A 24,407-nucleotide genomic window follows, 5' to 3' on the forward strand; every position below is an offset into this window, starting at 1 on the left:
GTTCAAAACAAAGACCCTGATGTGCACCCCTATCCCCAAAATGGATTGAGAACCCTTATGAAGAAAGTCCAGCGGTGGTACTCTGGGGGTAACTGCGTCCTTCTGCAGGTTGCCTCTCCTCTCAAGGAGCTGAGGGAAACCGGTGACAGAAGGACAGCTCCCACCCAGAACTGCAGCTCAGCAAGAAAAGCCAGAGGGTGGGGAAGAGCCCAGCGGGGCGCCGGGAAACCTGCGTTCTGATCCTAACTCGGCCCCTCAACAAGTTATTTCTTCTCTCTGGGCGTCAGTTTCCTGTCCTGTAAATGGAGACTTCCCTAGTACCTCGGTGGGGAGTGGCTTGAGCTAAGGCAGGTTGCAGGGCCGGAAGCAGCAGGTGCCTCTGACGGCTGCCTGCAAAGTCCCCCACACTATGGGCCTCGGTGCCCTCCTTGTTGACGGGAGGAATGTGGCCACCGCCCGGCAGGAGTCAAAGCGCCGGAGTCAGGGTTCGCCGGGCCCGGCCTCCGAGCGGAAGCAAAGCGAACAACAGGCAGAGGCGTAAGCCAAGCAGAGGCGGGGCGGGCTTCCAGTCCCTCCCCGGGCGTCACGTGGGCGGTCACGTGGCCACACCCGGAAGCGCGCCCGCGAGCTCCTGGCAGGCTGGCCGGTGTCTGGGTACTACGCGGTATGTGGGCCTCCGGCGCTGTCGGAGGGCCTCGGTAGTCGGTGGGGCTTACTCCGGGACCCTGGCGCTTCCCTCCCGGAAGTGGGGGCGTCTCCACCTCCAGCCTCACCCACCCGGCGTGGGGCCGTGGGCCCGTCGCCTCACCTCTCGGAGCCAGAGTTACTGCAGCTACGAAGTGGGGCAGTAGTCACAAGCCGGGCCTTCTTCCCAGGGTATCTGTGAGGTTCGGGGGACTTGGGGGTGAAACTGCTGCATAAACTGTAAAGTGCAGGGCAAACTGGAAGGCCTGCCATTCGGCGGGCGCGCCCTGCAGGTCTTCACTTCTGCGTCCTCCAGCCCATCAGGGGCAAGGACGAGGCTGTGAGCGCGTGGGCTGCTGGCAGGCAGGGGCGGCGGCCATAGGGGCAGTTTGCTGGGAGGATGGCGAATATGGGCGTGGGGGCGTTTCCCCAGGTTGCCCCGGCGCCATCTGGGGCTCCAGTGAGTCCTGTGTTCCCTCAGAGCATAAATAATCAGAAAATAACATAATCAGATAATAATAATAATCAGAAAATAACACCGGTGAGGTTCTCTTTCCAGCAACCTTGTGGAATAAAAGTAGAACCTAACGTCCACTAAAGAGCATTTCCATTCTTCTGGGAATATGGCGTTAAGGTCAATCATGCTGGTGATGTAGTGGGTCTCATGTTGCACAAGATGCTGAGCCCCTAACAGCCCTTTCTTGTGTCTTGTTTGTTTACAATGTTTGGTTTCCTAATTAAGCTAAAGCTTTATATTGTTCCTGCTTTTTATCATCAAAATATGAGTGATTCTGAAACCAGTTTAGTTCACGTGTTATTTGAGGAGGGGAAGCTGGGAAGTAAGAATAACGAGCCCCCACCCCACCTCTGTGTAAGAAAGTTTGCTAGGGGTGTGTCTGCCTGGTTACTCCCAGGCTCTCACTAGAACCCTGGAGGGAGGTGGAGCCAGAGGTTGAGGCTCAGAGAGGTTTAAGTGTCTTGGCAAAGACAAAACTAGAACCGGGTCTCCCCTGGCGGTTGTATTGCTTTACTGCCATTCATTGCATTACCCTAGGATACCTCCTCTCTTCCCCAGGACTGCTTTTCTGTCTCCCTGGGATGTGCTATGCTGTTTCCCAATAGTCACTCATAGCAGGCTTCCCGGGGCTGCTCAGGGTGGGTTTGCTGACCACACCATGGCTCAGAGTGACCCATGGGGAAGTGAGAATGCTCAGAAGGAAACAGTAGGTGAGAATTAATGTTTGTGGACACGTGCTATGGCCAAAGGACTGTGCTTGCCGGGTTCGTGTTCTCCATTGTGGGAGGGCAGGGTGGGCAGAATGTGGGGCACTTGGACACCTCCTGGCCGAGGGGAGTATGTTCTGAGCAGAAGGCCTTAGAGCCAGAGAGAGACCTTTGACCACTCTGTCCTTCACCAGCTTGTCCACTCCTGGGAACAGGCAGCAGCTGGAACGAGAGCCTCTGCTTGCCCTCATGACCTCCCTGTTTTAAGCAGGACCTGGGATGCTATGCTGCTCTCCATGAACTGGTCACTGAGTCTGTCTACCACAGCCCTTTCTGAATCTTTGGCTGTCTGGAAGCTCCGCTGTGCTCCTTGCCAAGGTAGATGATCCTGCCTGAGATGGAGGCAGGCAGCACCCACCCTGGGGCTACTCGGGCTCTGGGAGGTGGACAGGGTGAGGTAGGTAGTAGACTGAGCTCTCGCCGGCTGTGCAGAGTCATCTCATCTCCATCCCCTATCCCAGCTCTGCATCCTGATGTCAACTTTGCCTGTTCTGTCCTTCCTCCCTTGCATCCAGGAGGTCATCATGGCCTACCAAGTCTCTAAGCTACACCTCTTGAATCAGCCCCTTCCTTCCCTGGCCTCCACCAAGGAGTGGACCCACATTACCCCGCACCAGGACAATAGCCTCCGTAACCTTGACCCCACCCATCCATGATCCACACCCTTACCAGCCTACAGGGGCTCTCTGCTGTTCACAGCCTCCATTCTCCAGCCCACTGTTCTCCAGCCCATGCACTCCCTTCCCGTCAAGCCCACCTGCCCTCGTCCAGCAACCTTTCCTTCACACTCCATTGCTCTCCCAGTCTCTGCCTAGTGTTTAGCAATTCCATGGGACTAGGATACATTCTTTGTTTTTCACTGTGCTGGAAACACCATCAAGCTAGGTTCTCCGAGTTAAAGTTGATAAACCAACTAGAGATTTGGGAGGAATTGGGTAAGTACCACTAAGCTGGTCACGTAGGGGATCCTGAAGAATGTTACTGAGTCTGAGGCCTCGAGATGCTATGATCCTGTTGAGGAAGCTGGACATCCACCATGGAAGAGTTAGAACAGAGCTTCCTCATCATTATCACGTCCTAGCACGTGGGTGATGAGTGCATATCTGTGTGACATGCTGAGCTATAGGAGAAGGTTTGAAGCCCTTGACTGGAGCAAGCAGCTGGCCTGACAGCTCTGGCTTCACCAGGCATGGTCAGGCTTCCCTAAGCGCTGAGAAGATCAATGTCTTGCTGCACCTCACAGGGCCAAGGCCCGGCATGGGAAGCTCTGGATTAAGAATCTACCAGTTGGTGAATGTGAAAACCCATTGTATATAGTCAAGCATTATAATGTGTGGCACAGAGGGTACATGTGTGGGTGCTGGGGAAGGAGGTCCGGAAGGGCAGGAGATACTGGTGGAGGTGGCTGAGGAAGCAGCAGCTAAGCAGGAGTGAGAATGAGCTGTGGCCAAGGTCACATTGCCTTTGTGTCCACCAGAGCAGGAGGAACTTGTGAATCAAACTCCTGTAATACTGAACCCCCTGCCTGTGGGCTTTGAAGCTCGTCCTCTGGAGCTACCTGTGACTTGAGGAGAAGCACATTTTTTCTGGACTTCCTGGAGGGAGGTGCACCAGCCGCCCTCCATTCCAGACCAGGCCCTGCCTGCCTGTCCCCCTTGTACAGTTGACCCCGTGCTCAGATCAAGAGCTGGGTCCTTCCTTGCCTTTGGTCCCAGTAGGCTGGTGGTGGGTCTGATGCTGTGTTCAGAGAGGCCAGATAACACAGGAAAGAGCCCCAGCCTTGGCATTAGACAGGCCTGGGTTTGGATCCCACTTCTGTCACTTAAAAATAGGAATAACTGAAGATTCCTGCTTAGCCCAGTTGCTGTGAGGGTGGCGCAGAGTAACACCAGGAGGGCCCTCGTGGTGCCTGGCGCACAGTAAAGGCCAGTAGGTGTTTGCGGGATTATGATCCTGTTCATTACTCAGGCCAAGCCTATGGATGTGGGGCTGGGAGGTGACCTTGACCTTGCTTCTCCCTGGCAGATGAAGTGCGTCTTGGTGGCCACAGAGGGTGCAGACGTCCTCTTCTACTGGATGGACGAGGAGTTTGAAGAGAGTCTGCGGCTGAAGTTTGGGCAGTCGGAGAATGAGGGAGAAGGGGTGAGTGCAGGGTAGGAGGGACGGATGGGAGGGAACAACCCAGAACTACCAGGAGGCAGGAGAGCCTGTCCACCTGTCCTGGCCCAGCCAGAGGGATGAACACGGCATTGTGTGTGGCCCGGCGCCCCTCGCTCCTGCGCACCCTTAGAGGTCAGCCCTTGATGCTCTCCAGTGACCCACCCCCACCCTATGAAGAAATTTTCATTTCCTTCATGACTAATGATTTTGAGCATCTTCTCATGTGCTTATTTGCCATCTTTATGTCTTCTTTAATGAAATGTCTGTTCAAATCTTTTTGCCTAGTTTTCATTGGGTTGATTGTTTCTTATTATTCCTACTGAGTTTTGAGAGTTTCCTAGATATGGATATGTCCTTTTGTAGATCTACGTTGTGCAAATATTTTCTTTCAGTCTGTGTCTTGTCTTCGCATCTGCTTCACAGTACCTTTCAAAAAGCAGAAGTTTTTAATTTTGATAACTCCATGTTTTCCATTTTTTGCTTTTATGGATCACACTTTTGGTGTCATATCTAAGAAATCTTTGCCCAACCCAAGATCACAAAGAGTTTTCCCCACATATTCTTCTGGAAGTTTTATAGTTTTAGGTTTTATATTCAGTCTAATGATCCATTTTGAATTTTGGTATGTGGTGTAAAGTATAAAGTTTATTTTTTTGCATGTGGATATCCATTTTAACGCTTTAATATCACAACTCAGAGACAGTTGTCATTTTCACTTAGATAATTTCTGCTCTACATTCTAAAGGAGTAATTTATTTTGAAATTTTTTCCAGATCAATTTTGGAATAAAACTTTTGTATTGGGGATGCAGTAGACAGTCCTTGCATTTCTGCAGCCACACAGACTGGTTGCCTCTCAGTGCCCTTCCTGCTCCAGTGAGCCTGGTCATCAGCCGGACCAACTCCACATCAGCAAGTTCACCTCGACATCGCTGATACTCTTTAGGAATGATACGACGTGTCAGAGATCATAGGCATTTAAGCGGTCTTATTTAAGCTAAAAAACAGGTCTATCTGTTAGGCTCTTTTATTTTTTAGCAGTCAATATGTATAATTTTTTAATTTAAGAATTTTAAAGTATTTTAGTTCTTAAACCACTATATCAACTTGGTCAATTTAAGAGGCAAACTATTTGATAGTGTTTCTCTTCCTCTTTATTAAAAACCTCATAAAGGAACAAACTCCTGACTTTTCAGTTCCTAAATGACTAAGGTAAAGAAAAAAAGTCTTCAAAGTTTTATTTTTCAAGTATCCAACACTTTTCTTTCCTGATCCTATGGATAATGTGAACTAATTGTAGAAAATTTGGGAAATAACAGAAATAGTTTTTAAATGACCCATAATTCTACTACCCTGAGCTATTAGCTCTTCAATATATTTTCTTTGGCTCTTTATCGTTTATAAATAGTTGGGATCATACCACACTTACAATTTTATTTCCTGGTTTTTTTTTTTTTTCACTTGCCATTATAGGAAAAGCATTATTCCATTTTGTTAAATATTCTCAAAAGCATAAATCTTAATGGAAACATTATATTCAATATATGAATAAATGTAGCATCATTTATTTAACCATTTCCCCAGTATTGGACATGTATATTGCTTTTAGTTTGCTATAGCTATTGCTGTAGGGAACATTTGTGCTTGAATTTTATCCCACATCTCATTATTTCCTTAGTATAAATTCCTAAAAGTAGAATCATCGATTCAAAAGCCATTCAAAGATACTGTACCACTTTATGATCGCACCAAGTAATATAGGAGAATTCTCTTTACACTCTAGCTACACAAAGATTATAATTTCCCCCCAACCAAAAGAATTCTTGCTACACCTATATCCCTACAGAAAAAGCTACTACTTTTAAAGTGAGTTGCTATACACCATCTAGGTTTTTAAGTGACATTTCTATTAACATGATTGGTTCGTGATAGTTCAAGAATATTGTCGTACATGAATAATTCAACCAACGTTTGCCTATGTGAAGGGATATTCATTCAACGAATACTAATCGAGAATGGACTGTTTACAGTGAACATAGCAACGTGACCCTGCACTTGTGGAATTCAGAGTCTAAAGAAAATGAGCCAGGTGGCAAATAAACACCACGGGTTTATTTCACAGGTGTGCGGTGGGCAGGCTGGGGTGGTGTGGCCTGGGGTGGTCAGGAGAGGAGCTGCCTGCCTGAGTGGAGACCTGTCGCAGGTGACTGACAGCCTCCACAGCAGTGGACACGGCGCTGGGCTCCTAAACGTTGAGTCTGTGGGAGGAAACGACACCCCTCGTGACGCGGACCCCCTTGTATTTTAAGTGCCGCACAGTACCCCTGGCTGCTTGCCTGTTCTTCTGAAGGCAAAGTCTTACTCAGCTCCTTGTGTACAAGTTAAAATTAGGACTCCGCTTTCTCCCTGTTTCAGTCGAGGCTCCTGAGATCAGCATGGGGAAGGTCAGCTGTCTCCTCCTGTCTTTTCATTCCAGTGTTGAGAACTTGAGTTATTACCATTCCCTTGGCTTTATCCCATCTTTATTCCCAGACCTTCAGCAAATTTGTCCAGTTTCTTTTTGGTTTTGTCTGTTTGTTCTGTTTCTTATTTGGAGGTCAGAGAGAATGGATGAGTGAAGAGATTATAAAAGTAAAAGCATACTTGTTACTGAAATAGGGAAAGTACAGAAAGATGTAAAAACTGGGGGGAAGATCATTCCTGATCCTTCTCTTCAGAAGCAGTAACTTTAATAGTGTGAATTTCTCATTGGTTTTTCAATACCTTGTTTTTTTTATCATTTGAAAATACAGAGCATTCACAACCATTTTTTTAAACATTACATTGTATCATAGGAATTTTCCATGTCACTGAAACACTCTAATATTTTAAGTGCTATATATTCTCCCATCATTCAGATGTACTGTTGTTTATTTAACTCTTTCCCTGGTACTGGACATTTACATTCTTTCCAGTTGCTTCTACTATAAATTACGCTGTAGGGAACATTTTTGCGCATGTATCTCTGCCTCATTTCTGATTATTTTCCTTAGGATACATTCCCCAAAGGGAACTTAACTGCAACAAAGGGCATGGACTTTGGTACACATACTGAACTTTCTTAGAATTGGCCAGCTCTCTATTAAATGCCCCAAACATTCCTCTATGGAAATGTGGCCTAATTCCTTAATGTTTCCTTCTACAATCACAGCCTGAGCAGCACAATTAGCTGCCTGACCCTTCCCAGCCTTCCTAACTACTACCCAAGTGTCTCCCTGTCAGGACAGTGATAGCCTCCCAGGTGGGTCTAGAACTATGGAGCCCTTGATGGCAAGGCCTGGGTCTTGTCCATTCCTTTGTCCCAGGGTCTGGCACACTAAGCAGTATTATTCTCTATCCCCTCTTGCAGCTTCCCGCCCTGGAGGACCAGCTCAGCACCCTCCTGGCCCCAGTCATTATCTCCTCTATGACGATGCTGGAGAAGCTCTCAGACACATACACCCGCTTCTCGACGGAAAATGGCAACTACCTGTACGTCCTTCACCTGGTGAGCGTGCGGCCCTGGGGCCCGTGTTCCTCTTCCCTCGGCTCCTTGGGCAGTCCACACGCCTCCTCCTCATCTTGAACCTCAGACTCTTTTAGAAGGCAGAAGCTGCATCTTAACAAAATCCCCTGGGAGCTGAGCCCCCCTCACTGTCCCCAGCGATCAGGGGAGGTGAGGGGGTCCCCTGGGGCTGGCTGACACCCACTGACCGCTGTGCCTGCAGTTTGGAGAGTGCCTGTTCATTGCCATCAATGGAGACCACACTGAGGGCGAGGGGGACCTGCGGCAGAAGCTGTGCGTGCTCAAGTACCTTTTCGAGGTGCACTTCGGGCTGGTTACCATGGACGGCCAGCTCATCCGAAAGGAGTGAGTCCCCTGGGTGCTGTGCTGAGCCCCTCTCAAGGCCAGGCGGTGTGCACTCAGCCTCAGTGAAGCTGCCTGTCACACTCTGCCCCTGGCCTCTTCCTGGGTCTCTCTAGCTGGCTGTTGTCATGTGTGTGTGTGTGAGAGAGGTTGAGAAGTGAGGCGATCTGCTCAGGCGCCCACCTCTTGCTTCCGTGCCCATCCCACTTGGCTCTACAGAGAGGGCAGAGCCCGACACGCCCCCTCTGTGCTGTGTGGGCTCCTGCAGGGGTCTGGTCATGTCACATGAGCTTGCCTGGCGCTGGCAGTGATGTCAGGCCGCTCCTTTGGCTGAAGCTGGGGACAGCCGGCTTTCTTATGGGTCTCCCCTGCTCTGCCCCCAGGCTGCGGCCCCCGGACCTGGGGCAGCGTGTGCAGGTGTGGGAGCACTTCCAGAGCCTGCTGTGGACCTACGGCCGCCTGCGGCAGCAGGAGCAGTGTTTCGCTGTGGAGGTGACTGCTGGGTGCGGGAGTCCTCGGGCCACAGAGATGTCAGGTCAGAGGGGCTGAGCAGCATTAAGACCATGTTTTGACACCACCCTCCCCTCCATGAGTGAGGACACAGGCAGTGCCTCAAGCCCATGCATTTCTGAGGGTTGCTCTTTCTGGCCACATGCTGGGCTGGGCACACTGATGGGCCTCCCTATCTTAACACAGCTAGATTTTGGATAAAATGGACGTTTTAATGCAGTTTTTGGGCTCTCAGTAAATTATGGAAATCTCTGAAGATAGCCCCCTCCACTCTGATCACCCCCCAAATTATATTGAGCTGAAACTAGAGTGGAAAGTAGTGAAAAATAAGCAGCACTAAAGGCAAGATTGCCCGAGTACAGATGACGGTACCAACACTACAACCAGAAAACTAAACCTTAGGCCAACAGCGACAGGGGAGCTGAGCCTGCAACTCCTACTTAAGCCCAGACCTGAAGAGTAAGGTGGCCGTCAGCAGCACCCGCTTGCTCCTTGTACAGACAAACACAGATTCTCTCTAAGTCGGTGATTCTCACACTCCGTGTGCATCAGAATCGTCTGGAGGACTTGTTAGATATAGGTTTCTGGGCCTCACTTTTCTCATTGACTGTGGGGGCCAAGGGTGGGAGGCTCTACAATGTGCGTTTCTAACTAGCTCCCAGGTGATGCTGGTTATGCTGGTCTGGGAGCTACATGTTGAAAGCCGTTGATTTTGAGGACAGGTTAAGCGCAGACAAATACGAGCTCACAGTTTAACAGTCAGATGCACAAGAGAATAAGCCACCATGAGTAGGAGTCAGGGAAATCAATCACCAGCAGATGTAGATCCCAAGGAGCTTGATACACTAGAATTTTTAGGTACAGGACATAAAACAACCAGGAAATATTTGCAGACATAAAAGCTAGGGAGAAACCCCATATAGATGTTTTAGAAGTGAAAACATAATTGTTAAAATGAAAACCTTAAGAGATGGGTTAAATAATAGATGAGACATAGCTGGAAAGAGAATTAGTGAACAGGAAAATAGATCTGAAGGAATTCATTTTCACACCCCACTCATTCAGTCTTCCAGTAAACATATAGTACCTCGCATATGCTAAGAGGTGTGCCAGGCCCTGGGAATACAGAGATGAATAAAGTCTCTGCCCTTGAGGGGAAATCAGCCATTCATATGTACTAAAAACAATAAAGTATACTGGGTGCTGCCAGGTTGGGTTTCTCAAAATCCATGATGGCACAGAGGTTGGCGTGGTCAACTCCTTCTGAGGCATCAGCAAAAGGCTTCTTGTAGGAGGTGACCTAATGCAGTTAAGATAAAATCCACAGTCCTTACCAAGCCTATCAGGCCCTGTATGATCCACCACTGCCTGTCTTGCCCCAGCCTCATCTCATGCCTCTCTTGTCCTTACTCACCATGCACTGCCCACCCGGGACTTCTTCCCATTTCCGGGGCACTCTGTGTTCAACTCTGTCCAGTGTGGTAGTCATTAGCTACATGTCTTTGTTGAATATTTGAAGTATAGTTAGTCCAAATTGAGTTATGCTATACCTGTAAAATATACACTGGATATTGATGACTTAGGACAAAAAAGGAATGTCAAATGCAAAAAAAAAAAAATAGAATGTCAAATAGGATTATTAACTATCCCATTAATAATGCTTTTATTCCTTATGTTAAAATGATAATATTTTAGATGTATTAGGTTAAATCAATTATTAAAATTAATTTCACTTTTTACTTTTTAATGTAGTTACTAGAAAATTTTAAATTACGTGTAGGGGTTGCCTTTGTAATCAGTTAGGCAGCACTGCTCCAAACTCTGTCTCCACCTCAAGGCCTTTGCATGTGCTCTTTCCTCAGCTTGCGGCATTCGCCCCTCCCTCCTTCTCTGACGGGGGTTTCTTGTTCTCTAGATATCAGTTTAAAGGTCACCTCCTCAGGGACATTTTCTTTGAACACCCTACACACTTAGGTCTCTGCTCTTCTTCTCCAGTCCAATACTGTATATTTCCTACACAGCAGTTGTTAGCACTTATTTTATCTCTTTCTCTGCATATTGTCTGTCTCATCCGCTAGAGTCTAGTGACCACACTAAGGCCCAGAAGGGCAGACTCTGTGCTGGTCCGAGCCTCCGTGTTCCCAAGCATCTGGCACATGGCGTGTGCTCACTGTGGCCTGAGTGAGTGTATTGCCACCCTGGGGCTGGAGCGGGAGGTGTGGGGGTGATGTGACTTCCTCTCCCTGCCCGCATGCCCAGGCTGTGGAGCGGCTGATCCACCCTCAGCTATGTGAGCTGTGCATCGAGGTGCTGGAGCGGCACGTCGTCCAGGCCATCAACTCCAGCCCTGGGCGGGCTGGCGAGGAGGCCCTGCATGCCTTCCTGCTCGTGCACTCCAAGTTGCTGGCTTTCTACTCCAGGTGAGTCCAAGGGCCCCAGCATGGGGTGGCCCGGAGGCCCTGGGTCCCCTCACCTTCACCCTTTCTTATCCCCCCTACCTGAAAAGCACCACCTCCTGGGCCAGGGAAACCTTCCAGACCCATCTCTTCCAGGAAGCCTTCTTAGATTCTTCAGTTCTTCTCCCCCTCTCAGCTCACTTCCTTCTCTGAATTATTTCTTCCTGGAACACTGTCTCAGAATCTTAATTTAGGGTTTCCTGATATGCTGTTACTCGTCCCTGGTGGTTTTCCACTGGTAATTTTTTTTTTTCAACACAACCAAGTTTTATTTTTTAAATGGATGAGTTACTTTCTCCAGAAAGGATGAGGTCAGCGGGCACATTTGTAAACTCCTTGAGGGCAGGGATCATGCTCCAGACTCCCTTAACTTACTTGCCCCTGTCCACTGCCACCTGTGGGCTGGGGGCAGCGGGCACACGCTGACCTGCTGCCTGTTCTCTCCACAGCCACAGCGCCGGCTCCCTGCGCCCACCCGACCTCCTTGCCCTCATCCTTCTGGTGCAGGACCTCTACCCCAGCGAGAGCATGGCGGAGGACAGCGACACCCAGGTCTCGGGGCAGCTCTCTGGGCAGCAGGAGGCCTTCAGGAAGGCGACTTGGAAAACCAGTCAGGAGAGTGCTGGGCAGGCTGCTGGGGAGGCTGTGGTTTCCAAGTCACAGTCCTGGGCATGTGGCTGGGCATGACTTTTTTCCAGCTGCTTTCAGATGTGAGGGGAATTCTAGAATGCATGTAGTTTAGTGGGTTAAAAGTGCAGGTTTTTGGAGTCCCAAAAATAGTCCCAACATAGTCCCAACTTTACCACTCAGCTGTTTGCTGTGCAAGTACTTACCCCATCTCAACCTTGATTCCCTTATCTGTGCAATGGGACAACGATGGCATCTACCTCTCAGGGTTGTCATGAGGAATAAAGGAAACAGTTTACCTAGAGCTCAGCAGTGCCTGGGGTGTAGTGAACACTCTCAGTAAGTGCTGGCAGTGGTTTGGGTGCCAATGTGTTGGACTTTCTGGAATTTCTAAAATTGAAACATCCCTGGAAAGTGAGGGCGCACACCCAGGGCTGCACAGTGGAGTGTGCGCAGGGGCTAGCGGCCCCCGCCCCCCAGGGCTGCGCTGTGAAGTGCAGGAGGCAGAGGAGCCAGGCAGGCAGCTCTAACTAGCATCCCCGGATCTGTTGCAGCCTTCCCCACAGAGGCCCCTCCGCAGCCAGAGCATCCCCGTGCAGCAGGCCTGGAGCTCTTGTTCTGCAGACCCAACCAGGAGTTCTGCAGGGACTGTATGTGCTATGTTCTGGGGAGGGGTGGGAGGGGTGGGAGGGAGGGGGAGGGGTGGGAGGGAGGGGGAGGGGAGGGGAGGCTCAGCCTCTCCCCAGAGAGCAGGGACCAGGGTCGAGCCCCCTGGGAGAGCCTCTCTGAGACCTCAACCCAGCTTCCCCTTCTCCCTCCCAGGAGACAGACAGCCTCTCCCTCCCTGAGGAGTATTTCACACCAGCTCCTTCTCCCGGGGAGCAGAGTTCAGGTGAGACCTGGAGAGGAGGAGGGGCACAGGACAGGGACCTGGAGAAGGCAAGGCGGATAGGCAGCCCTGGGAGAATCTGTCTTAGGGTTCAGTGGATCCCAACGCCCTGTAAGGGTCCAGGCACAGACACCCAAATTCCTAGAGCCCAGGACACTGTGTGCAGCAAACCCTCTGTCTACCCTTCCGGCTCCAGCTTGAATTCAAGGACTGTTAAGGCCACTCAAAGGATCCCTAAAATTTTTTATGACAAGTTGATATCATTTAAAAATTCATCTCTCATATATGTGCTCTTTGCCTTCTCTTTCTTTTTTATAATTAATAAGTAATCAAATAAGTAATAATCATTTTATTTCTAGTACAGTGATTTAAAATATAAATATTCAGTCTATATGGTTTATAGCTTACCTGCTTTTCCAAAGTATGTGGGTAAACAATAAAAAGAAACGAAAAATATTGGAAATATTATTAACAAAACAAAAAAGGAGCCTGGGACCCCTGAGACCATGTGCCAATGCTTCCCTGCTTGTCCATTTCTCTGTGGCTGGGATCATAACTGTCCTGGGTTCTCTAAGCTCTCCACGAGCCCAAAACGTCAAAAAGCACTACTTTGGGGTAATGGCTGAAGTTCCATTTTCTTCTCACTGCTCCCTTCCCTCATTCCTCCTCCTGGCCCCTTTCTCTCAGTAGTTTTTTCATGCCTCAAAGCTGTAAATAATGCCTGTTCCACAGTGCACGGAACTCACAGCTTACAAATGGGTGGAGTTGCATTCATCCATTCGTAAGTCAGGTGTTTGAAACACAGACACAGGCTTCCCCAGAAAAACATGATTATAAATGATAGTTATTTGCAATGAAATACACGAGAGAGCACTATTATTACAAGCCTACAATATTTCAAATATGCGGTTGGTTCAGCTGGTTTTTGTGAGCTGACCTAGGAAAGGAAATCTAGTTCAGTTCCCAGCACATAGTAGATACTCAGTTAAAGTTTGCTGATTGATTAAATAAATGGGGAACTGTAGACAGTGTGTGCTGCCTCCCAGTGAAGAGGCACTGTTATAGCCAGGGAGGGGCCTGAAGGGTTAGGGAGGGCAGAAACAAGGAGGGGATTGGGGACCGAGGAGGGGGTTGAGGGACACCCCCCCACACCGCCAGGTACACGTGCAGGAGCTCCTCCCCGCAGCCCACTGGGGCATCAGGGAGCCTCTCTTCCCCAGCCCAGGCTGCTCTAGCTCTGGTACCTCTGAGCTTGCCCTGCACTCACCAGTTTGGGATAGGATGAGAAGGGGAAGTCTCCCCAGCTCACACTAATGTGCGTGAGCTGCTGATGGCATGGGGCCATCTCTGCTCCATCCTCCCCTGCTGACAGGCTGTTGGGCCAGTATTTACATTTTGCCATTATTTATGTTGTTATGTTAATACCTATGGCCTGCAGGTAGCACAGTCTGGCTGGATGGGGGTACCCCTCCCACTGATGATCCCCATGTCCAGGTGAGTTTCTCCTGGGGGGCTCGGGGGTGGGGGGGTTTGGCCGGGGCGCCAGCTGATCTGAGATGATGCAGTGAGCACTGGAGACTCTGAGGGCTTCTCCTGGGGTGACTCTCCAGCCACGCTGGCCTTCCTGTGCCCTCTCACGGCTGGCCAGCCAGTGCAGGGGCGGGGGGAGTGGTGGATGAGGGTGACCGCCTCCCTCCCCTCCCCCTCCCCCAGACATCTGGCCTCCACTCCTGAGAAATCCCCACCCTCACTGTTCTTGGGAGGAAAGTCCAGCTTAATTTTTAATGGTTTCTAAATGATAAAGTAAATACGTTCATTGTAGAAAAATCGGGATAAACAGAAGTAAAATACGGAAAAGGAAAAAGATCACTCTCAGATCCCAGCCCCAGATGTTAACTACTATTAAGATTTTGGAGTGTTTCCTTCTAGTCTTTCTATGACTTTATATGTGCATTGACACATACACACACGACATATATATTTTTTCTTTTACTAAATTTGAATCCTGATGTGCTTCGTTATTCTTTCTGTTTTTGAGCGTTTTCGCATTAACTAGGCGCTCCTCAGCAGTGTGCTTCTTAACAAGGCTGTTCAGGGTGCATTGCGTGCGCACGTTATTGTTTACTTAGCAAATTCCTGGACAGCCAGTGTGTTGTACGGAGTCCTCTGCTGTTATCGGAAGACTTCCTTATAGAGAAGTTTCTGTGGCATCCCTAACGATTTCCTTAATTCTTTGCTTTTGCCCGTAAAGACTGTTACTCAGAGCCCTCGTAAGGCTGGTTGTCTTGCTTGTTTAGCCCTGTTATGCCCCACTTGCCCCCCTTGAATGACTGTCGGGATGTCCTGAAGGTGGTGAAATGACAGGTGTTAATCAGCTTTAAATGCTTCGTGTACAGAAAGCTGTAGAGGAGCCTCCTCCCCTTCATGCCACCCCACGCCGGCTGCTTTTCCCACCTTTCTTGTCCTTTCTTACCACCCGCTACCCCCGTGTGGTATCCAGTCCTGACTCCCGGCAGAAGGGCCCCGAGGATGTTGAGAGAGAGAGGGGCAGCAGGACAGGAGCTGCCAGGGCAGCCGCAGCAGAGTGCAGGGATTTAGGAACTGGGATTTCTTGGGGCTAGAAAAGTTCATGCCTCGTGGTTCACAGGGAGGACGGCAAGTGGGCAGCTGTGGGTGGACCCAATGTGGGGAGGAGGCCAGACGCCTGCCCACCCCTTCCTGCTGACAGCTCCTCTTCCTCCGCAGATGGCTGAGGACACCCTCCAGATGCTGGTCCCTCGCTCCCGAGGACCCTCCAGCCCCAGAAGGATTTTCCTGGATGCCACCGTGAAAGAGAGCTACTGCCCCATGGTGCCCCACACCATGTACTGCCTGCCGCTGTGGCCAGGCATCAACATGGTGCTCCTGACCAAGGTACGAGCACTCCCGCCTGCCCTGGCAACGCCCTAGCCTAGATGCCCGCCCCACGGCTGCCCCTGTCTGCCCTGCCCTGCTCTCCTAACCTTAGAGCCCCAGTACGGCCCTGGCCCTGGCCCTGTACCAGCTGCTGGATGGGTTTTCTCTACTGGAGAAGAAGCTGAAGGAGGGGCAGGAGGCCGGGAGTGCCCTGCGGTCCCACCCCCTCATGGGGGACCTACGCCAGAGGATGGACAAGTTTGTCAAGAATCGAGGTGGGCAAGAGCTTCAGGTGAGACGCAAGCCCTGGACACCCCACCTTGGGGAGAGGGTGCAGGGCCCATTCTGTCCACACTAAGTGAGGGGCCCAGGCTCTGGGCCCTGCCCCACCCCACCGTGGGCTTGTGATCCTTGTTTCCCCCATTAGGAAACAGAAACAGAAACTTCCAGCAGTGGCACTTGACATTTCCAAAACGTTTTTGTGTGACAAGTTATAGCTCCCATTTTTCAGATGAGGAAACCCAGGCTCAGATAGATGGTGATTTGGCCAAAGTTACTGGACTGGTGAGCAGTGGAGCCAGAGCCCAACTCGAGGGCTCAGCGACGGCCAGCGGTCTGCCCGCCACACCCCTCACCACCTGGCTGGTCTCAGACGTGCAGGACACAGGGAGGCCGCTGCACCCACAGGGGGCGTAGAACCCAGGTTGGGAGATGAGGCCAAGACCCTGGGACAGTGCGCAAGCAGAGCAGGAAACGGGGCACAGCCCAGGCCGGAGCCTGGGGGGGAGCTCTCAAGGGTAGAACACTGGGCTGAGATCTGAGGCCACTCGTGTAGCTGGCAGGGCTCAAGGAACTGAGATTCGTTGTGCACGGAATTTGCACTGGTCTGAAAACGAGCAGAGGGGTTAGAAGAGGCAGAGCAGCCAACTGAAGCCCAGACGCAAATTAACAGTCAGCCCGCAGCGCTCAGCATCTCTCCGTGCCCAGCGCACTCCAGTGAGCACGTGTTAGGATGCAAAGCTCCCCTGAGGGGGGTCAGCACCCCAGCTCTTGCCTGCGTCCGCCTCTCCCTTGAGGCGCCTACCTGTCACGCTGGCATCATTGGTTTACGGTATCTACCAGCGAGGCAGTGAGCCTGGTACTTGGCACACAGAAACTGCTCTTTAAATACCTGCCTGCTCAATGAGTAGCCTGGTGTACAGTGGGGTGCAGGGTGCTGGGGGACCTGCCAGAGACCTAGCTTGGCTGTGGATGGCAGGTGTGTGCTGGGCCTAGATAAGCCATGGAGGCAGGGCACCTTTTGGAGCCTTTCAGAGCACAAGGTAGGGTGTCCCCTGGACCTCGCTGTGGGAATGTTGTCAGGAAGATGCCTGTCACCTGTCCTCCTTACAGAGCACCTGGCTGGAGTTCAAGACCAAGGCCTTCTCCAGAAGTGAGCCCGGATCATCCTGGCAGTGAGTGGTGGGCTCTGAGGTCAAGGGGGGAGTCGTTTGGACAGAGGAGCAAGTTTCCTCCAGGCCCAGAGGGAGAGGATGCTCAGGAAGGCGCTTCTGAGGGCAGAGGGGGTCCTGGGAGGGCGGGTCCAGCCCACGGATGCTGAGGGGAGGCTGGGAGCAGAGAGGACAGAGATTGAGGAGCAGGGCCTGAGGGCCCGACACGGCCAGCAGAGGCCCGGCTCCAGCACGGACTCAGTGTGTGACCTCGGGCGAGTCGCTACCCCTTGTTTCTCCATAAAATAAACCATGCGGTTGGATGAGGTTCTAAGCGCTCAGAGCACACACTGGGGGAAACTGGGAAGCTGCCTCCTGGCTCAGTGAGGGCCAGGGTGTGGGGCATCAGCTGTGCTGTACGTCAGTCCAGGAGGAGGGTGATCACAGGGGATGGGGTACCATCCTGGGCGTGCCCTCCTAGGGCCCTTCCGGCTGTGACATCTCACCTCTCTGTGCCCAGGCTGCTCCAGGCATGCGGGAGGCTGAAGAGGCAGCTTTGCGCCATCTACCGGCTCAGCTTCCTGACCACGGCTCCGGGCCGGGGAGGCCCCTCCCTGCCCCAGCACCTGCAGGACCAGGTCCAGACGCTCATGCAGTAAGTGTCGGTGTGGCCCCTTGGCGGCCAGGGCAGGAGCTGGGGCGCACCTGACCCCAGCCCTGTTCTCCCTGCTTCCTCGGCAGAGAAAAGCTGGCAGACTGGAAGGACTTCCTGTTGGTGAAGGGCAGGAGGAATGTCACCATGGTGTCATATCCTGATGGCTGGCCCTGAGGAGGCCTTTCGGGACTACCTGCCTCCTCCACCCACTCACTTGAAGGGCTGCGGCTTTGGGGAGAGAGAGCATATATTTCACCACCTCAGCTTCCTTTCTCTGAAGAAAAATGATAGGAGGTAGTGTCCCAGGGGCCTTGTCTGTAGGAACACTCCACAGCTGGAATTTCATAAAGTCCTGCTCTCCCACGGTTACTTGTGAGAGCCCTGGGGATCGTTTATGTCGGTGTTGTCCAGCCAGCTAGGTGGCAGTGGGTCTCCCACGAGGGACAGGGGCCTGGGGTTGGGTAGGTTTGAGTGGCCACGTCCTCCTTCTTAGAGGTCACAGTACACAGTGGCACGTGAAGGCTCTGAGAAGGCCTGCAGTAAATGTGTTTATTTGTCCCCATTTGAAAAGCCACCTCCAAGACTTACCCTTTTATTGCAGAACTAATTTTACCAAATACTGATTTTCCCTGGAACTTTATATGAAACAGCTTTTTCTGTATTAAAATCTCTAAAGGGTGTGGCCTCCTGTCTCTGGAGACTTCGGTCTTCAATGCACAGGTGAGAAGGCCTTGCTAGCCATCAGCCACTGCCCTTCCTCTCAGATGGGAACGTTCCAGCCTCTGGAGATGAAGTGTAGAGGTGAACAGGATCACGGTGAGGCGGGTGGGTGGGCGGCCAGCTAGCCTCACTCTTCAGCTCTACAGCTCTGCTCTCATACCAGCCGCAGCATGTGTATCATTTAAACCCATCCCGCATGAAAATGGTAAAACATGAACATACCATGTTCCTGTTGGGACCAGAACTCCCTGCATTAAATGTGCCAGAGCCAAGGATCCGTTGTATTTGCATCTTAGACCTTCTCAGGGGTGGAGGTTCGACAGTAAAGAGAGACCTGGGAAAGGGGGGGGATCCTGAGGGCGGGTGGCGGGCCTCGCTGGAAGCCTAGGTCGAGGACAGAGGAGCTCCCTCCCTGGTTCTGCCTTAACAAGCACCTTAACTGAGACCCTCACCTACCTGGAAGACTTCCCCGGCCTGGTGCATTTCATCTACGTGGACCGCACCACCGGCCAGATGGTGGCCCCTTCCCTCAGCAGCACTGAAAGGACTTCATCGGAGCTGGGCAGGGGGCCCCTGGCCACCTTCGTCAGAACCAAGGTAACCTGGCCTGGCCTGGGCCCTCTCCTCACGCATCAGATGGGTGTGCTGACCCCTGCCCAGAGGACTAGCCCCCGCCCTCGGGCTCCCGGGAGGCTCTGAGCACCCCCGCCAGAACCCTTCATGGCACTCTTCCTGGTGTCTGCACCCAGCTCTTCAGGCTCCTAAGAATAGTTGCCCATCTTCATCACCCCAGGATGCCGGTCGGCACTCAGGGCCACCTTCCCAGGTGTGTCAGTGTGCCTGGAGCAGCAGAGTCTGGGCAGTGAGTTCAGGGGAGGAAATGGCCAGGGCCTAACTCAGTGCCTGGCATAAATAAGTGCCCGATAAGTGTTGGCTGAGTTCATTAAAACAGAAAGAAGACACATGGGTTAATCAACTTGAGTATCAGAATGTAAAACTAGGTGGTTTCTACGAAGGAAACAGTCTCCAGGGGTCCTTTTCTTTGATTCATCTTCATAGCAAACTAGTATTTTTGGTGGGGAGAACAGAGGACCTCTGCCACTTTCTAAAAAACTATATATTTTCATATACATTGTGTATACAAATAAGGTGTATCATAATGGTTAAAACAAGATCCTGACAAAAGGCCCGTTGGAGACCCAGCTCTGCCCCTCACTAGCTGTGTAGCTGGGGTATTATGAAGTCTAAGTTTCAGTTTTCTTATGTGTAAAAGAGGATAGTAACTCTAGTGACATCATAGAATTGCTGCGGAGATTATAAGTGTATGAGATGATGCATGTAATATTCTTAACACAGCGTGTGGCACAGACCGCAGCTGGAGTTGGTTGAGCATTTCCTGGTACCATCCTTCCCGGCATCTTCGTCTCCTTCTGGAGCTAGTTGGGGTTATCTTGGTACATTTCTTTTCGTTGTTTTTCTGTGCGGTTTGTTATAGTTGAGATCATTCTGTGTAAGCAGTGTGTTTACCACATTTTCACTTCACTTTATATCTGGTGCATTTCCTCATGTCATTAATTCTTTATCAACGTGGTTATCATCAGCTCCACAATAGTCCATCATGTGAACGTAACGTCATGTACTTAGTTGAACGTTTAGATTGTTCCCAGGCTCTTTCGGTTGTAAGTAATTCTGCGGCACATGCCTCTGGGCATACATCCTTGTCCTCGTCTCTGATTATGTTCTCAATATGGAATCCCAGAAATGGAATTACAAAGGCAAATGGAAGGAGTGTTTTTAAGGTTATTGATACATGTTGTCGAATTGCTTTCCTGAAAAACAGAGCAAACCCGTGTATTTGTTTGCAGGTTTCATTAGACATTGTGTTGTGCGCAGGTTTGGAGTAGCTCCTGTATGCCTGCCGCTAAGCTTTTTCTAAGCTCTTTGGTGAGAGCGCAGCAGGCCTTTCCAGGCCCTGGGAGGTAGGGGAGCAGAGCTGCCCCTGCTGCCAGCTTCCCTAGGGCAGTTCACAGGCAGCGTCAGAAGTCCTTGAATTAGGCAGGAGAATCTCGCGGAGGGGATCTGAGGCACGTTGTCCCTTGGTCACTGTGTTCCCGTCGGTGCCCTTGGTGAGCCCTCGTTCAGACTTCGCCCTGGAGCAGAGGATGTTCCTGGACCAGGGCACTCTGTGCGTTCAAACACTTTTCTAGCAACTTCATGGCATAGAGCCTGTGCCAGAGATCCTCAGTCCTGAGGGGCCCAGGTGAGTGGCTGGCCCTCGACAGCAGGAGGGTTCCAGGGGGCCACCCCCTCATCTTCTCTTAAGTCCCTGGCTCTGTTCTGGCCTGAAAGATGAATCTCTTTATGGCTTGTGTGTATAGTAAAGGTACATAAAGTGTTTATACGTGTATTTTGTCGTCACAGTAACTGGAGGGGTGGCTAGTCCATCCGTGCATCCATCCATCACCCATTTATTATTAAGCTCCTGCTTTGAGCCACGGCTGGGCCCGGACACTAAGGAAGAAGATGAGCAGGAGAGGCCCCTGGCCTTCCAGGAGCTCCTCCTCTGAGTGCTTTTCTCCCCTCGGGATTTGAGAGCCTGAGCCCAGTCCCTGCCGTGGAGAGAGGGCCGCCCCACAGGCTGCAGAGATGAGCACTGTCTCCTCTCCCCAGGTCTGGTCTCTGATCCAGCTGGCACGCAGATACCTGCAGAAGGGCTACACCACGCTGCTGTGCCGCGAGGGGGACTTCTACTGCTCCTATTTCCTGTGGTTCGAGAACGAGATGGTGGGTGTGGCCAGCCCGGGGCAGGGCCGTCCCGAAATGCTTGCTTTCCCTGTGACTCTTGGATCCTTTTCTCCTGGATTCTGTTCAGTCTGTGTCTCCAGCTCTTCTTGTCCCTGGTGGAGCTGACAGCTAAGCCCAGCTGGTTGGCACCCAGAACTCAGGTCCCGTTTGCGCTCAGGCCCCTCCACCCCATTCTCTGAAAATCTCATGCCATTGATTAAGGCAGCATCCAGGTGACATGTGAACAGATGTGCGCCCGCGTGAGCAAGGCCGCCCAGCCCGCGCTTCCTCGGTGGTGTTTCAGTGGCATCAGCTGCACTTACAGAGCCCGGCTCCCTGTTCCCATTGTAGAGGCTGATAAACCGAAGCTCAGAGCAGTTAACCAGCCTGCCCAGGGCAAGGCTAGCAGGAAGGCTCAGCTCTCTTGCGTCGGCCGTGTTGGCCAAACCTCACCATTGCTGCAGTATGAGCACGGGTCACGGGAGTTTATTATCTGTGTCCTCCCACCCCCTCGCGCTGTTGCTCTCCCTCACTGTCTCGCTCTGTGTCTCCCCTCTTTCCTCTGCTTTCGTTTCCTTTTTCTCTTCTTGTTTCCTCCTCACTTGTCACCCTTGGCCATCATTCCAGCTCTCTGAGGGCCATTGCTTCTCCCTCCCACATTCCCTTAGCCCCTCGTCCTGTCCTCTCCCCTGCTCGTGCCCTGCCCTCTCTCTGCCCCTGTCAGCGAGCCCTCCTTCCCCCCTTCCTGCACGGCACAGTGCAGCCGTCGGGGTCTCTCACTCTGTTCTCACGGCCTCACATCCGCACAGCCCGTGTGATGGTCGGAGCAGGTGTCACTGACCCCATTTTGCAGATGGAGACGCTGACGCCCTGAGATCAGACACCATGGCCAGGGCCACCGAGGTCCTAGGTGATGATGTCAGAACCCAGGCTCGGCTCTCCTGACCTGCAGGCTCCCATCTTTGCTCTGTGCCTGCCTCAGAAGCGCCCAGGATGTGGGTGTGACCATCACCTTAGCTTCTAGGGAGGGACAGGGCTCCGTGTGTGTGTGTGTGTGTGTGTGTGCGTGCGTGCGTGCGTGTGTGTGTGTGTGTGTGTGTGTGTGTGTGTGTGTGTGTTTAGCCCCACAGGGCAGTAGGCTGTGGTGCGGGGAGACCCAGGTGTGAAGTCTGGCTGCAACTGGGCCGCCACCAAGTCCTCCTCCTCCCCTGTGCGGCAGGCCCGGTGAGCACAGCGCCGCAGGAGCCCCGTGAGGGCGCCTGGCACACAGTGGGAGCCCAACAGAGCTTGAGTCCCTTCCCCGCCATGTCCTGCCCTGGGAATACCTGTTGCTTTCAGAGAGAGACTTGGCCTTTGGTAACGCTTTGTTCTTCATGACACGTCCCCGGGTCGTCCTCCCTCACGTGTGCCTGTCGCTGACCCAGGTCCACTGGTTGATGGGACTGAGAGCTACCAGGTGCCGGGCACGACACTCGGAACTTTACATCCATGTCTAATGTTCTTTGGGAGTTTATTCTTATTCCTGCTTCACAGGTGAGAAGACAAGGTAAAAAGAGGCCAGTGCCTTTTCCCAGCACCAGGCACACGCCAAGCAGGGCTGAGCCCGGCCTCAGACCGAGTGTCTGGCTCAAGCCCGTGCTCTTCCCCCCACACCCACCGCCTCCCCAGTCAAGACGCCCTGCCTCCTTCCCCAGGGGTACAAACTCCAGATCATCGAGGTGCCTGTCCTGTCCGATGACTCGGCTCCTGTCGGCATGCTGGGAGGAGACTACTACAGGTGATGCTGATCCAGAGGGCCCTGGGCACAGAGGGGAACAGACGATGGGCGGTCAGTGCCAGTCCCCACAGGGCGTGCAGCCCGTCCTTCAGGAATGTCCCCCTGAGCCTGTCTCCCCTTGTTAGAAGCTCCTCACAGCCAGGCATTCAGTGAGAGGAAGAGAGTGGGGCGCTTGCTGGGGTTCTTCCCGCTGGCACATCGAGGCAGCATTTGCCGGCGTCTCTGCTGGGCTCCTGAAGACCTTCTCTGACGGCTCTGTGTGCCCCATAGATGGGGCCCTGCCATCTAGTGGACCCCATTTCAGTATCAGGAACCCAGAGGGTTGGGCCGTGGCAGCCTGGGGCTGAACCTTGTAAGGTTGGGTCAGCGAGGGGCAGGGAAGGCCTCTCGCCCGGTGCCGGGGCCTAGTGAGGTGACTTTGTACCTGTGCAGTGCCGGGAAGACCCCTTGGCCTGGCTCCCTCCTCAATCCTGTCCTCCTTCCCGCTCCCTCCCCCAGGAAGCTCCTGCGCTACTACAGCAAGGGCCACCCGGCGGAGGCTGTCAGGTGCCGGGAGCTGCTGACCCTCCACCTGTCGGTCATCCCCACGGACGTGCTGGTGCAGCAGGCCGGCGAGCTGGCCCGGCGCCTGGGCGAGGCCTCCCGTGTCCCCCTGCTCTAGGCCAGGGTGGGCTGCCCCCGTGCATCTGCCCGTGCACCCGTTCTCCAGGCCCACCTGGCTTGCAGACATCCCCATGGTGAAGCCTCCTCCTGTGCACGGCAGCCTCCTGAGGGTAGCACAGTCCCCAGGGCGGCCCCAGAGTTTCTTAAAGAAACTCCACTTAGACCAGTCTCCACTCCGGGTGATGAGCAAACCCCCAAGTCCTTCCCTCTGAAGGGAGAGGAGGGCCAGAGGGTTTCTTTGGTCTCTTGAGAACAGCAGTGGCTGTGAGCTTAGACCCAGGACAGCCCCTCTTTCGGATCTGCCTCTCCGTTTACCCCTAGGAGACAAAGGAAGTCCCCACAGCCTGTGGGTGTCTGCTGTTCTCAGAATAGAGAAAGCTTCCCAGGAAGCTGTTTCCCTCCCCAGGTGAAAGGAGCTCTCCTGGCTGGGTTGAACTCCAGCTCTGCCACGCCCCCTCTGCGGCTCTGGGCAAGTTTCCCCACCTCTCAGCCTGTCTCCCCACATTCAGAGTGACGGCACCCGTCTCTCAGGATGGTCATGGGGCTGCCGGCTGTGGCAGCCACTCAATAAATGCTGGTTATGGTTATTGTTACTGTTCAAGCCCCTGGCCCTTCTCGGTGGCCTCTTTGTGCCCTTCTTGGTTCTTGCCTCTTGCCCCAGCCTCGCCGCAGAGATTCGTGTCACTCGGTCCAATGGATCCCAGGCTTTAAGGTTTTCCAAAGCTTCTCTAGGGGTCCTGGTGTGCCCTGGGTTGAGAGCACTGCCCCAGGGGTACAGCCCTTCCTCTAACCTGAAAGTCCCCCCCAAACGGACACAAGGACAAGAGGCCGTCAGAGCCCTGGGACTTGGGAGCATCCACTGCTCTGGGGCCGAGAGGCCACAGCTGGGACAGAGGGAAGTGAGGAGGCAGAAGTACACAGCGCAGCGAGGCGGTGGGTTTGCGTGTGACACCAGACAGCGGCCAGGCCTTCCGTGCCTTCAGTCTTG

At 52.5% G+C, this 24,407-nt stretch overlaps 1 protein-coding gene across 5 annotated transcripts; it reads left to right on the forward strand.

Moving 5' to 3' along the window:
* The first annotated feature begins 594 nt into the window (after positions 1-594).
* Positions 595-24,128, forward strand: HPS1 (HPS1 biogenesis of lysosomal organelles complex 3 subunit 1). 5 transcript variants are annotated; one of them, XM_079899183.1, is made up of 20 exons: positions 595-664; positions 2,180-2,286; positions 3,994-4,110; positions 7,516-7,653; positions 7,874-8,016; positions 8,397-8,505; positions 10,783-10,943; positions 11,429-11,531; positions 12,161-12,256; positions 12,429-12,498; positions 13,934-13,989; positions 15,241-15,408; positions 15,503-15,682; positions 16,783-16,844; positions 17,341-17,475; positions 17,562-17,626; positions 18,635-18,792; positions 20,866-20,979; positions 22,674-22,756; positions 23,255-24,128. In XM_079899183.1, exons 3-20 carry the CDS (start codon positions 3,994-3,996, stop codon positions 23,415-23,417), a joined length of 2,121 nt encoding a protein of 706 aa, XP_079755309.1. In that variant the 5' UTR covers positions 595-664; positions 2,180-2,286; the 3' UTR covers positions 23,418-24,128. The 5 variants fall into 5 exon arrangements, 4 of the variants coding, with proteins under 4 accessions (XP_079755309.1, XP_079755308.1, XP_079755311.1 ...); XM_079899182.1 differs by having other exon boundaries at positions 626-876; XM_079899185.1 differs by having other exon boundaries at positions 626-876; positions 18,647-18,792.
* The last annotated feature ends 279 nt before the right edge of the window (positions 24,129-24,407 follow it).

The sequence above is a fragment of the Stenella coeruleoalba genome, assembly GCF_951394435.1.
Source record: "Stenella coeruleoalba genome assembly, chromosome: 16".
Classification (NCBI taxonomy): domain Eukaryota; kingdom Metazoa; phylum Chordata; class Mammalia; order Artiodactyla; family Delphinidae; genus Stenella; species Stenella coeruleoalba.

Coding starts and splice junctions, on each gene's coding strand:
- HPS1 (XM_079899183.1), top strand. CDS start 3,994: ATGAAGTGCGTCTTGGTGGCCACAGAGGGTGCAGACGTCCTCTTCTAC. Junction 8,017..8,396: donor GGCCAGCTCATCCGAAAGGA/GTGAGTCCCCTG, acceptor CTCTGCCCCCAG/GCTGCGGCCCCCGGACCTGG. Junction 17,627..18,634: donor GAGGAATGTCACCATGGTGT/CATATCCTGATG, acceptor CAAGCACCTTAA/CTGAGACCCTCACCTACCTG.